This window comes from Paralichthys olivaceus, chromosome 14 (genome assembly GCF_024713975.1).
Source record: "Paralichthys olivaceus isolate ysfri-2021 chromosome 14, ASM2471397v2, whole genome shotgun sequence".
NCBI lineage: Eukaryota > Metazoa > Chordata > Actinopteri > Pleuronectiformes > Paralichthyidae > Paralichthys > Paralichthys olivaceus.
Window position 1 is genome coordinate 5,345,056 of NC_091106.1, and position 14,567 is coordinate 5,359,622.

Below are 14,567 nucleotides of genomic sequence, written 5' to 3' on the forward strand. Positions count from 1 at the left end.
CAGAGCGACAATCAAACGCTCTCTCTCTCTCTCTCTGTTGTTTGAGGGATGAAATGTAGCCCAAAGGAGGTTTTGAACAAGGTTCAAACAGTTTTTTAGCCATCTGTGGCACTAAATCTGCAGTCTGCAGGGATCCGGCTCTTTCACTTAGTGGACTGCACAGACACTTACTGCTGCACTCAGCATATTTGGACAAAAAGCAAGTACACCGTGGTTGCAGATGATGGATGGAAACAATTACGGGAACACACATGAGGGCTATGTTTAGATATGTAAAGTAGCATAAATAAAAGCCTTAAGTAAGGCGATAACTTCAGGCCACAACAAGACTAGACGAGAAACTGAATTCATACCAAAAGACAATTTGCTAACTTTTGCTTATTTTTTTAGATCTACTTAATTATAAGAGCAGCATAATTAATAAAATTAAGAATTCAAAATAGGAGATAACAAAATCATTCTTTCCAATACAGTGGCCATGATTTTATGGATATAGAAGTAAGCCAGATACAGAGAAAGTAAAGGGTACAGTTTGGAGTTCTGTTTGCATCCCTCTGGAAGAATAATGTTGTGTCAGCTGATTGCGTATGATCCTGACCGGTCAGGTCAAAGCGAGAGCAGGTGAGATTTGTCGACAGGACATGATAAAGGTGGGAATAAAAAGGATATATTTATAAATAGACACATGAATTATGACTATAGCTGTAAGAACTGCATATAGAGCAAAGTTAGAAAGACATTGTGACTTTGTGGTTCTGATAAACAAAGTGTGCTCGCACAAAGATTACAAAGTTCCGCCCCTCTGGAAAAGAGAGGAGATAATGCACTTGCTAAAGTTTCTGCACAGAAAAGATATTTGACTTTGCTGAAATGTATTTTGTTGTTTTGAGTTAATCATTGCATTCATATATCACCAATAATGTTGCTGCAGGCTGCAGGAGCTGAATACAGAAGCAACCTTGAGCTGATCGTCACAGTTATTTCAATGCAGGAAAACTTCAGTGGTTAAAGTTGAAAACTGAGGCTTTTCGATGAAACCAAATGTAATAATACTGTAATGATGCTGATGCTGATACTGATGCTTTGTCTTGCTCATTTGCTGATTAGAAGGTTGAATTGCTGGCCTGCACTCAGGTATTTTGTTGCCTGGAAAGATTTGTTTCTTTTTCCCTGTGTACTTTATGGGAACAGGATCAAGAAGCAAAAGTAAACAGTTACACAATAGAGTGAAAAGGCAAATTCAACTAACACACCTACACCTGGCATTCTATTCTTGGGAAATGTTGACAGACTTGTTGTACAAATAATTAGACCAGAGGAGAAATCCAAGAGCAGATGTTTCACGAAGAGAACAAAATATCTGAGTGCAAGCACAGGTCGAGCACAATATGAGCAAATATAAGCACAAGCAGGGGCTATTTGAGTGCATTCCAAAAAAGTGGAAAGTGAAATCTAGTCTCTCTCTTAAACTGAAAGTTCACATTCTTGAATAACCATAAGAACTAAATTCCATAATCACTACTAGGAAAATGAGACATCTAATCAAACATTGGGTTGAGGTTGTTTTATTCAGTATGTAAACAGGGCAACTAATATAATTCTTGCTACAATGCACTGTTTGATGGTGAAGAATTTTCTGGTTTTCAATTTGTGTATTTATTCATATTGGACAAATTACTGCAAGTATAATGAGACAATGCGTAGCTTGTGTTTTACCCTTTTTTCAGCCAAATGCAAAAGAAGAGTGATCCATCAGACTTATGTTTCTCAGTTGGACAGAAACAGGATACAAAGGAATTCTTCAATCTAAAATATCATCAAAGGGCTGATATATGTTAATGTCGAGCATTTTCTGCTGCCCAAAATCAACCAGCGCTGCTTTAATATCTGCTTTACAAAATGGCATCAACTTGTTCTTCATATTTTAGAAATACTCATTCAAATCTAAGTTTATTGTACAGTACAATAACATGGCAGCTTCTGTAGAGAGCAGCTCCCGATATAAAGTAGTGAAATATAAAGGGCCCATTCTAGGCTGGCGAAAACAACAATTTGTACGATTTAGAGGATTGCACATTCATGAAAATATCACTAGAATTATGTTATATTCTAATTCTGACAATAGATCCCTTTCACCTAAATCTTACACACTGGACCTTTAAGATTCATTTAAAAAGTCATTACAATTTTACGGTTTACACACACACACACACACACAAATAGACAAACACACAAATAGACCAAATATAAATAATTAGAAGCTACATAAATGAGTGGTTTGTTATTCTTGATATAATAAATGACCCAATGGATACCAGTATATTGAATTTTGAAATATGTTTATACCACCATAATTCTGTGGTAAATAATTATGCAATAGTGTATAACCATCATAAATCTGAGGGAGGCATGATGAGCAGAATCCAAGGGCTTAAGAATGGAGGCAGCAGCATATCTGTAGATTACATCTCCATAATCCAAGACAGACATGAAAACTGCCTCAATAACCCACTTTCTGCTAATCATTGAAAATCTGGATGTGTTCCTACACAGTCACCAGTTTGTTTTTGTTTTTCATCAAATCAGACACAATCATTTATCTCAGTTATTTCCCTATTGAAGATATGTTCCCTGTGGTAATATGCAATTCATTGTATGAATTAATTCATATTATTAAATGAGTAAATAAATGTACCTAAGGCAAATGCATTCTTTACACAATTCAAGTAAAAATGACAAAGAAAAGGAGAAAAGGCTGAATTTGTACCTATGGATGATGTGCTGGCTCTGCAGGTAGTCCAGCGCCAGTGTCATCTCACAGAGGTAGAGTTTGACAGCGTCCTCGCTGAACTGAACGCTCTGCTGCAGGTGGTAGCGCAGGTCTCCTCCCAGCAGGAGGTCCACCACCATGAACATGTCCTCCTCATCCTGAAACGAGTACCTGGGACCAATGGGGAGGGGGCACACACACAGCACTAAGTCACTGTCCAGTGTGGAAAGGAAACACTACAAAACAAAAGCAAAGACTGAGCACACAAACAACACATTATAGTCCAGAGGCAGCTTGTATGCTAATGCATGCAGTGCACACAATACATCACACGACACACATGGACGAACATGGTAGAATGCCATAGACCATAGGAAAACACCATATTCATGCATTTTTCTCTGCCTTGTAAAAAATCTGCAACCTTGATGCATAATGCATGTTTATGTACATCAATCCATACTTAAGTGGATGTACAGCTGCTGCTGCTGGCAGGCTCTGAACATAAACACTGTATTGTAATTGTAATATTGTTATCTTGATAACATATTTAAAGGATGCTAGAAAAGAGGACGTGAATTAAGATTAAAGCTTGAATCTGCTCAATGCGATTCAACTGGAGGCTGCTCGTGGTCCGCTAAACATTTTTTGTCAATCAGGCTTACAAATCATGCGCATCAAATTAAAACACAGCCTCTCAGTGATCTGGGAGGGGATTTGTAGCACTCAACTCCACAGACGCAGAACAAAACATTAAGCCACACGGGCAAACAAACTGTTTTTGTACAACAGAATCCAATTTTTCATCTAAAAGAAATTAATGCAGAATAATATCTTAATAGGCCCCCCATGTCAATGTTACAGCAGAGGAGGGAAACAAACTTAGCCTTGATGAGTTCCTCTATTTAACGTGGTTTACATGTGGCTGCTGCTGAGCCAGTTCTTTACTCTCCCATCAAAGCTCTGATGTTGTGGTGGTATTGCTTCTTTTTATAGCTGCAGGTTCTCTCTGTATCCTCACGCTTGGCCCTAAACACTCAGGGGGACATTCTGATTGGTCCTCTTTAGGTGCAATTTCCTTTCTCTCTGTAAGTGAGAAATGGGGCCTGTGTTCGCTGCGGAGCGAAAATCATTCCATCTCATCCACAGATTGGTGGCTCTGCCACAGAGAATAAAGCCCATTTGTAGAAGTGTTGGGTCTTCTGCTTCTGCTAAAATGCTGCGTAGATTGGTTGATGAACGGACCTCGCCTTTAACGTGATAGGATGAATGATGGGCTGAAAGCACACTCGTGACTCAATGAACACAAAAGAAACACATGAAGTAGTTTCCTTAAGAGCATCACCATTTAATTAAGAAAAATACTTCAATGTTAACACCAAAGTGTAGCTGTGTCTATCTATTAAAAAAGTAATTCTTTAAGTTTTAGGCTGATGCGATTTTGAGAATAATAATATTACAACAATTATGTCCTAATTTTAAGAAAATAAAGTTGTAATTTTAGGAGAATTAAGTCATAATGTTAGGCTACCTCGTTGGTTGGTTTGGATTCAGAGGGACTGAAAGTGATACTTTATTATTACGACTTAACTCTTGTAATACTATGACTTTATTCTGATAAAAATGATCAGTTCCATCTCAATTACAACTTAATTCTCTTAATATTACAACTTTATTCTCCAGATTTTTATTTGATCTTTAACATGGCTCTAATTCTCCGTCCTACTCATTACACACCCTGCCTCCACCACAACACTGCACTCAACAGAAAATGACAGAAGAGCCACCTCCATTAGATATAGTGAAGCAACCCGTCCTGACCCTTCACAGCTCAGACACAACACTGAAACACATGGTGGCCTCGGCAGATGGCCGGCCCCAGGTTGTTGTTTGCTGTTGGCAGGGAATCCTCGCTGTCACCTTTTTATCACCTCATTGTCACAGTCTGATTCCTGGGACCCAGTTGACGGATGAGCTTCCTCTGAGGCCACACTTGCTATCTCGGCGTTCCACAGAACACTTCCCAATCCAACACCAAAATATCTGGGCTCTTAAAAGGGGAGGACTGCAGCGGCTCTGGCTGTCACTACCCCCCCCCCCCCCCCCCCGGCCACCTTTATTGAGGTGACAAGGAGATGTCAGATACGGGCCGACAACTGGAGCATATGAAAACTCCAGCGCTGACAAGACCTGTCACCTTGAAGTCTCGCGCTAAGCATGGGACAAAAGAGATCCAAACAATTTTACTCTCCACTTATTTTAGAGCACTTCACTCTGAATAAACACGATGTGAAGTCCACAAATTTGACAGTCCTAAAAAACAATTGAAGGTGTTTTCTGTTGGGAGTGGGAAAGGAAATGAAAAGTGACAAGTATTAAGCTCTTTTCAGCATGAACTCCGGGAAAACGTCCCCACGATGGGGTTCAGACATTGTCTGGAGTTTGCCCTTTTGATATGAAGAATGCAAAGGAGATTTTATGGTCAGACGAGTTCACAACAGAAAGATAATCAGGTAATAATCAAGGTGTTTTTGTTTACAGCACATCAACACAGGAGTTGGCCCATATCTCTAAAAGCTCTTGAATCTCACAGCTTTATTAGATGGACTTCCCCTTGCTTTCTCTAGGACTCGCTGAACTAAAAGGACAGGGGAAGTTCATCTAATAAAGCCTTGGACGGTGGAGAGCAGGAGTGGATGAACCCGGTTAGAGATTAACCGCCCGCAAATCGTTCATTTCATTGGTTGACCAGTGGTCAACACCTCACCTGGCATTCTATGGGTTGGGGAATTTTGACAAGGTTGTAACTCAAAAAGAGCTGAGGAGAAATCTGAGAGCAGACGATTCACGTGCACACAGAAAGCAGCCAGAGTGCAGAGAAGGGCTGAAGCTGGAGAGCAGGAAATCCATGCAAGCAACAATATATCTGAGTGCACACAGTTTGAACAGAAGCGAAGCAATTTAAGTACAAACAGGAGCTATTTTAGTGCAAGGGCAGGGTTTGGATGAAAAGTAATACACAATCTAAATTCAACAAGTCATGCGCTCGACCTGAAAGACCACGCGCTCGAATAAAGATAGGAAAAAACCTCCATAGTTATAAACGTCATCAATATGCCCACTCACTCACTGTGAATCCTCCGGATAATCTCCTGTGTATTCTCACATGGGCTCACTCCACAGTTTTTCGTGGGAGCTGGCAGGAAAATTCGAGAATGTCCAGAGTGTCTGACTTGACAACCCATCCAGCTTGGTCTACCCCTGGTCTCCTCAAAGGACAGCATGTCCAGAATACTTTCAATAACAAAGGATGTATTTATGTAGAAACTTTACATAGAGCCCGGTCTGGATGTCCAAACTCATCGTCTTGCAACTAAGGGTATGGAAACATACATTGAGACTGAATAAAACAGCAAAGCTGTGCAAAACTTACAAAGATCTGAAAGAAGCTGTAGTGGGTGAATTTCTTTCTGTGAGTTTCTCAAAGCCCTGCACATTCCAAACTGCCATTTCATCGATTGTCGCCATATAAAAATATTGATTAGTACAGAGAGAGTTTATATCACTGGGACAATGGAATGGGTCAAAATAATGTTTTACCACAAATCTCATTCAATGTGCCCTCTGCTTCACTTCATATAATTTATTATGTCGCTCTTTATAATGAGCACAAAGGAGTCTCGGGTCAGACCCTCAAGTCTGAACGAGTGCCTGGCAGTAATCTGGGGGCCTGGGGAGAGCTGTTACTGTCCAAGACCAGGAGGAGGCCATGTGGAAAGGCCAGGACAGGACAAGGCTGCGACAGTCACAGTGACTATACGAGAGGAAGGTTAGCCGGCTGGAAGGAGTACAAGGAACAGGCTGAAATAATCAGGCCACAATGACAAATGAGCCCGGGGAGGCAGGGAGGAGAGAGGAAAATAAAGGGACAGCGGAAGAGGAGAACAGTTTTTAGGAAAAGGCGAGAGAGAGAAACATGAGTTTGTGATTCTGTTGGCTCGAGTTGCTCTGCAAAGTTTCAGTGGCCTACATAAAGTTGATGATCGAGATGGGCTAGCAGGAGCTGGCTGCATGACTCAATCACAAGACACTTGCTTGCTCCGCTGAGGATTCCTGCAACAATGGTTTGAGTGAACGCTGCCTCTCCTGTCCGCCGTAAGACACAGCACCTCCCGATTTCCCCAAAAGCACATTGAAAACCTTGTCCTACAAAAAAGTTATTCTTTAAAAAGTAGTGTACGGGACAGTTTTACTAAAAGCCCTTCAAGACTGCAAGTCCAGGGGAAAATAATCTGTGGATGCTCGATGCTGTATTACAGAAACAGACTCCTGAGTCTTTTGGGACTGATCCCATATTTCGCCTTTTATGAGGATGATTTAAAGCTAAGCCCCCTCATAGGGCTTGTTATAACTGCTGACTCGGGGTGTAGCGGCTAATTTGCTCCAGTCTCCAAAGGCCTTGTTCCATCCCGCCTGAAATCAATATTGCTAATGGAGGCTGAACAGGACGCGGCACATCCATCCTCACAACTGTGCTTGCTTTGCTTTCCGACTCTGATGAAAGGATGGACTGGAAGAGGGCCGCACCGCACAACGCTTCCTCGGATGACTCACCCCTGTTTTGGTTTGAAATCCTTTAAGATGAGACCGTGCTTAAAGCTTCAACTCTATGATGACAGTTGTTCCCACAATCCCGGCTGCCCCTTGCCACTCTGTTTTCAGCAGCACAGTGGTTGTGTCCATTTGGTCATGATTCACTGCCATGTCTCTGAGCCCTAAGGGAGAGTTGTGTTGGAGAGTGATTTGTTGTGATGTAACACTTTACAATGATGTTCTATACCCCATAAAACAGGGGATCAAATTCAACGCTTAGCACTGGTTATTCGCTGCCTCTGGATGGGGAGAGGTAACCCCAGCACTTAGCTTTTTTTTAAAATATGCAAGGGAAAGAGGCAGTCAGCGTCTTCTCATGTGTCACAAATCCGTACAAGGATTTGTGTGCATTTGCCGTGTGCAGCAAATGATAGTTCATTTTTCCTCCTCCAAGGTAATCCATTCAGTGTAGCCTGGACTCCTACACATCATATCCGTGCAGCAAGGGAATGGTCGCAGCGATTGCTGTGAGCTGAAAACTTGACATCCGACCGGCTTAAAGCAGCCTTTTCCCGGCTGATGGGATTCAGTGTGGGCTTTCACAAGGTTGCTTCCTAATGAATTTCCTCTGAAGCTGCGGACGGAGCCATTCAAAAGAACAGCACAACTCAGGATTTCTCAGTGAAAGCAAAACTGCTTTCTGCTTCAAGACAGAACGTGTTTGTGTCTTTGTGTGTGTGTGTGTGTATGCGTACGTTTGCGTGTGTGTGCAGGTAAAAGGTGAAGGAGACCTATCCTCTTACTCTGCACATTTTTTTTTTTGACAAAACAATTCAAGGCCAAATACTTCCTTTATGCTGTCTCGTGCACCTCTCCTCTCCCACTTGATTCGCCCCCCCCTCCTCAAGATGATTGCAGGAATCTTGACTTCCTCTGACAGCTATTTGGTGTGTTTTCCTGCATTCTCTCTGACTGTGGCTGACTGTCTCTTTGGCTCCCTACTGGCACTGTATCAATAAAACACTCCTACGAAGCCCTATCAAAGCAGGCAATTCTTGTGAACTGCATTTTTTTTGTGTTTGCTTTTGAGAATAGGCAATTCCGACAAATCCCAGCTGGTGTATTGCACATAAGCAATAACGCTCCAGTTTGGTCTGATTGAAAAGTCTAGGGATACTGTCTGATCTACAGGGAATTGGTTAAACAGCATAACCACGTAGTTAACCAATTAGGCAATGAGTTGTTATACAGTAAGAAAGAAGATGGAGAGATGAAGCAGAATTCTCATCTGTCCTGTCTCATTACCTGCCCGGCTGAGAATCCGTCTCCAGCAGCAGCTAAATGAAGCAGACAGTTTATGCGATGCATACAGGTGCAACACATAACAATGCTGTCACGCACAGATGCTCGTAAAGTGTCGGCGTAAACTGGGGCAGAAATAAAAAGCACACCATAGACTTGAGCTATAAATTGATTTCCTTCATCTCTCGCAGAGAAAGCTTCACACAACACAAGAGGATGATGATTTATAACAGCAGTTCTATATGAATCCAGATATTTGATGAGGATGGAACCAATCACACAAGTTCCGTCACTACCAAAAGTAGTATTCAAGAGCGAAATCAAAAAACACTTTTCATTACTCTTTCTTGTGGCTCTACATGGACAATTTCAGAAACATCAATGTAGCTGCAGGGTCAGTGAGTGTGTGTGTGTTATGCCAACAGACTCATGTGGTACCAGCTGCATCCAGACGCTATCACACAGCTGGTTTTATGTGCCGTCTCTCTCTCTGCGACACATTCTGATGGTAACGGCTCATTGAGAACGCACCATATGATGCCTCGTACGTTATGCAGATTTGACAGCTTCCCTGTGCTTTTCGATTGGGCCAGTCAGGTTCAAGCAGGAAAAAGGAAATGATGGATAAGGACAATTTTTCCCTCCTACAGTACACTCCTCAATAACTTTTGCTAGATTTATATAAACAACAGGAGCTCAAGAATTCACACATTTGGCATTTTCTCTACACATACTGGGCAGCTGTGGCTCAGGAGTTAGAGTGGGTCGTCCACTAACCAGAAGGTCTGTTGTTCGATCCCCTGCTCCTCCAGTCTGCATTCTGAAGTGTCCTTGGGTAAGATCCTGTCCCTGACAGCTGTGCCAGAAGTACATGAATGGTGGGCGAATGTGTGAATGCGACTTTAAAGTGCTTTGAGTGTTTGATAAGAATTGAACATCTCCATATAAATGTAGTCCACTTACTGTTCTAAAGAAATCAACTTTCCTTCTTTAAAGAGTTGGTTTATCTTAAATATCAAAACTTGGGCCCAAGTAGCGAAAAATATTGCTAAAAAAAATTGTATTAGCTATGATTCTATGCACAAAAATGACTAGATCCCTATGCAAAATGAACTGTTACTGAATTTTTTCGATTACATTTTTCAATAATGTAAGCAAGTGATCCCCTTAAATTCAATCTAGCTGCACCAAATTACACTTATTCATAGATGCAGTCCCCTAAGTCCAGGCAGAACAAATGCAGATGAAAACATAACCTCCTTGGCTGAGGTAATTAGATCCATTGTATGAGGCAGGTAGATATTTCAAATCCTTGGCAAATAAAACCAACCTCTCTGCATTCTTGGATATCAATAGAAGCTTTGTAATTAGTGGGAACTGCCCATTTAATGTTTATGGAATTTCCGTTCCTCATTGTTATTCTGGTACATGAAGATGAGCCTGAGAGCTATACATACGTTGGGTAATATACCGTTATACATATGGTATAATGGTCCTATCCAAGTGCATATGGATTATCCAGATTAAAGGTAATTGCTGAGAATAGGACGAAGAATGGAAACACTGAGACGGCCGGGCCCTGTTAGGAGCTTCTCTTTGAGGCTGAAGTAGAAGGTGTGGAACTACTCATTCCCACATAGATGCAACAATACAGTTTAGCATCTTTGTCTCTAATTGGCATTTGAAACAGTGCAGGATGCAGAGTCAGAGATAGAGAGAGAACAGCAAAGCAGTAGGAAAACTAGAACACAGAAAAGCTTTGGCAGCCATATACTCCTGCAGGGAATTATTCTATAAAAAATACACAGGCCAGCTACTGTACGCTCATTAAAATACCCTCAGTTTGTTCTAGAGTGGCTTCTCTGGCAGGAAAAAAAAAAAACTTGTAGATTCAACTTAAATCATTCACAACTTGAAGAGGGAACGAGCCCAGGACATGACTTTGTTGTGAATCATCTACTCACTGCCGTCACATAATCGATCTATATCGTGGAATGGGTGAAAAGCTTAATATTCTGGCAGCGATCGCTTAGAGAAGATAGGCACGTGCACTATCATTCTACCAATTACAGAGGAGTAAAGTGCTTTGTGTAATATGCCGTGAATGCCGTGCCAGGTCCCCAATTACATTTAGAAATGTGTCCCACTCGGAGATGAGCGTTGAATAATGAAAGCAGCCTCCATTCACCCACATATCAGACTCAAGGGAAGAGTAAGGTCATTTCAAACCACAGTAATTATCAAATGTGTGCTTCATGGGCTCAGAGTCAAAATTAATATCCCAAAAATATCTCTCCTGTGCAAATGCTTTCTTAAGCTAATAGCTGTTGGTTTCTGGAGGAAGACTTGTTTCAAACCTTAATGAAAGTAAGACTTTCTTCCCACTAAGTGAACAAATGCAGAATATGAAGTTCATGCAACACTGGGGACGTAATATCTAAAGAGCACATCTATTTTAGGGGCTGCAGCAGTTCTTAGAGTGCATGCACTATTAAGGATCACTTCGGGTAAACACACAAAACAAAGAGACAAGGCAAAGCAGATGAGAGACACAGGCAGAGCCGAGCACATATAAAGTGTAAAAACGTGGAATAGTCACCAGAGATTTACTAAAAAAACATGTTCAATTTCCTGTAGGATCTCAAGCTCTCTAAAGACGTTTCGGACCTCATCTCTCTCTATGCACTGCTGCTTGTTCATGTATTTCATGGCGTACATCTTCTCCGTGTCCCTCTTTTGCACAATGCATACCTGCAGCAGGAAAGAGCAGAAAGGGGAGAGAGAAACAAATGTAAGCACATTAGTATGAGATAAACATGTATTCAGGCAGTTTGTATTTTTAATCTGAACGTGAATTTATAAAAACACATGTACTGATGATGATCTATGACCCTTTTCAAACCTGTTTTTAACATCTGTTCTGACAGAACTGATCAAAGTGTATAGTGTTAAGTTGAATGTGTCTCCTGTGATCGCTTGTAATCAGGTCTCACTGCAAATGAACATGTATGTCATTTGTGTTAGTTTGGACCAAACAATGTTGTTTTGAGTCGGCACGAGCGAGCGAAAGAGAGGTAGTCAGGAGAGTCTGAATTACTCTTGTGCTGATGTGAATATAGATTTTACCAATTTATTGAAAGTACCGATCTATATGTGGTGATTAATGTTGATATTGTGGCGGTGGTTACAAACAAATGGACAAGAAGAAAATAAATATGCTTGATTCATAGTGAAACTGCAGCAGGTCAGAGGACGTCAGCTGAGAAGGACGTCCTTCATATGTGGCCCAGGATGGATTTGCGTTCACACTGTTAAAAACCACCTCTGAATGTGGTCTGGTGATCAGACCGCTATCCGATCAGAGTGTGTTCACACCTGTACTTAGTTGACCATTTATGATAAGATCACTCAGGACGGATGATTCCAGGTCTGAACTCAGAGATGTGAAAAAAAATTACATCAATGCTAACGTTTCTAGGTCACAGCTTCACAAATGTGCCTGGCCGCCATGCAAATACTGTTTTCAAAATAGCACTGAGAATCTTTTTAGCTCTTGATGAATGTGATTGTTGTGACCTACACCGAAGAATGACAAGCTGTGACGCTGAGCAGCTCTAATGAACTTCATTTCCAAACAGAAGTTTGTGGCAGAGACCACTTCCCAACAAATCACCTCGTTACTTATTCATCATAGGTTCGTGGTTTTGTCAGGAAGTGACTGCAAAAGATCAGAGGCGGGATTTGACTCCAGAGGTCAGAGTCATTACAGTAACATTAGTGTCCGACCACAGTCATTAAACAGATCATGGATCCTGAAGACAAACATTGTATTCAATTCTTAAAGTTGCGCCTCTGTCTTCACTTAGTCTTTTTTTTTCTTTCAGTGTGTTACTTTTAGAGTAAATACTTGTGCATTTTTAATCATGATAACATAGTGTGGACATATACTAATATGAAGATGGTTGAAGCCTCTCCACTTCTTCCCACTATCCTGAAGTGAAGTTACTGGAGTCTGCAGAGAGGCAATCAAGGGATGGAGCTGTAGTTGCGAGGTCCCATCAATTCATGTTCTCATCCAATCTTATTAAAACTCAAATATCTTATTAAAACCAAAAAAAAAAATACATTAACATAAATTAGTGTGATAAGAATGAAAAAACAAATTATTCAACATGTGTTTTGACTTAAAGTTTTAGTTCATGTCCCATCCACTACCATGGAGGAGGCAGGGTTAGAACCTATCCTGCAGCCAGCCACTCGGTGGAGATTGAGATGCTTTGCCTTTACTTTTGGGGAGAAGTCATGGAGTTCATCTGGCGTCTTGTCTAGAAAAACTCATTTCTTAAACTTGATTTGTCCAATATTATGTGCAAAAGAAACCTGACTACCTTTGGAGAAAGGGGAACTCTGGTAAGAGTGCAAGACAAAAATCACTGTAGCAGCAGTGAAGCAGGAAACATTGCTCCTCATCCATGTAATACACTTAGTGGGGGTCGAGGTACAATCCGATTACTGACCACCTGCATGTAAGTGCAGTCTCTGATTTTCCTCCTTAACTTGATTTCTGCCTGTATCCTGGCTTCTTGTGTGCACGTAAACACAGTGAATGCGAATCCCTCAAAGAAGGACAGGCGATTCTCACCATAATGCAAAGTGCATCAGGAACAAAATGTGAGCAGCTGTTTTAGCCTTTCAAAGTCTCCAACTTTGTCCTGAGTGTAGCACTTCACCACCAGCAAGGTAATTTTCAGTTGTAGACAGATGACTCAAGCAGGATGGAGTTGTCTACCAAGACATAGGTCTCCTCATTATAGTCTGGGCGAGACAAATGGCTGCTCTACACCACATTCTGGCCCTGATGCACCACAAAAAACATCTCACTGAGTCATTTCCTCATTTGTTCAGTCTTTAAGTATCACAAAAGAGAGAGAAAATACCAACTTGATTCAAGGCATATGGTGTTTGTGCAGCCGTGCATGGTAGTGTATACTTGCTGATACCATCTTAAAACGAATTCACCAGAAATGAATTTCTTTTCTATATTCAAATTACCTGCATCATTTTTTCAGGTTATTGGCAGGTTTTAAAATGGACATTTTCTAGTGAAACACTATCTATTCACCTGTACCAATACAAACAGAGACAGCAGTCGGAAGCACCAGGACATTTCTCAGAATCCACTTAATTTTTTTTTTTAAATCCACCATCCGTTAAAAAATAGTCATGCACATTGAGTCAGATGCTTTTATTTTTCTATTTGTACCAAAAATTCACATTAGGAGATAAGATGGAGTCGAGCAATGAGGATGATTTCGTGGTCCTCTCACTTCTTAAAAAAAGAAAACATTGGGTCCATCCAATCCTGGGAAGCCGTCAGCAACAAGGAGAATTTCATCTTCTAATCAAGGAGCTGTGAAATTATCCCGATTGCTTCCAACTCTAATTCAGGATGTCAGATGTCCAGTTTGATATGCTATAGCAACACTGGGCCCACACATTAAACAGAAGAAAACTAATTTATGTGTTCAAATTGATCCCAAACTGCTCCAACAACTCGGATGCAAAAAACACAGTAAAATGAACCTGTTCTAAAAACGTAGAAATGGGTGTGTACACAATATATATTGTTATCATACAAAATAGAATAAAAATAGAAACAATTATCTGATTGTACAGAAATACAATCACACAGGACAGGAATAGTATTATATTATATGATATGACTGCTATGACTGGTGTATTCCTAGTTTATTTTGAAAACTCAGAGAAAACTCTGAGATAATCTACTTGTTGGTCAGTCCCAAATTTAAATATAAGATACAGTAATTGATCCACACACCAGGGAAATTCTATTTCTGTTACCTCACAGATGACCATAGAAGACAAATTTCTCCTTAGTCGT

The 14,567-nt window shown here is 40.8% G+C and overlaps 1 protein-coding gene across 1 annotated transcript in view; it reads right to left on the reverse strand.

The window, feature by feature from the left end:
- The window catches only part of LOC109630503 (serine/threonine-protein kinase 32C), an 82,330-nt gene that overhangs the window by 19,451 nt on the left and 48,312 nt on the right, over positions 1 to 14,567 (reverse strand). The window contains exons 3-4 of the mRNA XM_069538718.1: positions 11,265 to 11,416; positions 2,768 to 2,941 (exon numbers count right to left, since the gene is read on the reverse strand). Of these exons, the coding sequence (XP_069394819.1) occupies positions 2,768 to 2,941; positions 11,265 to 11,416 (326 nt within the window). The remainder of the gene's footprint in view (positions 1 to 2,767; positions 2,942 to 11,264; positions 11,417 to 14,567) is intronic.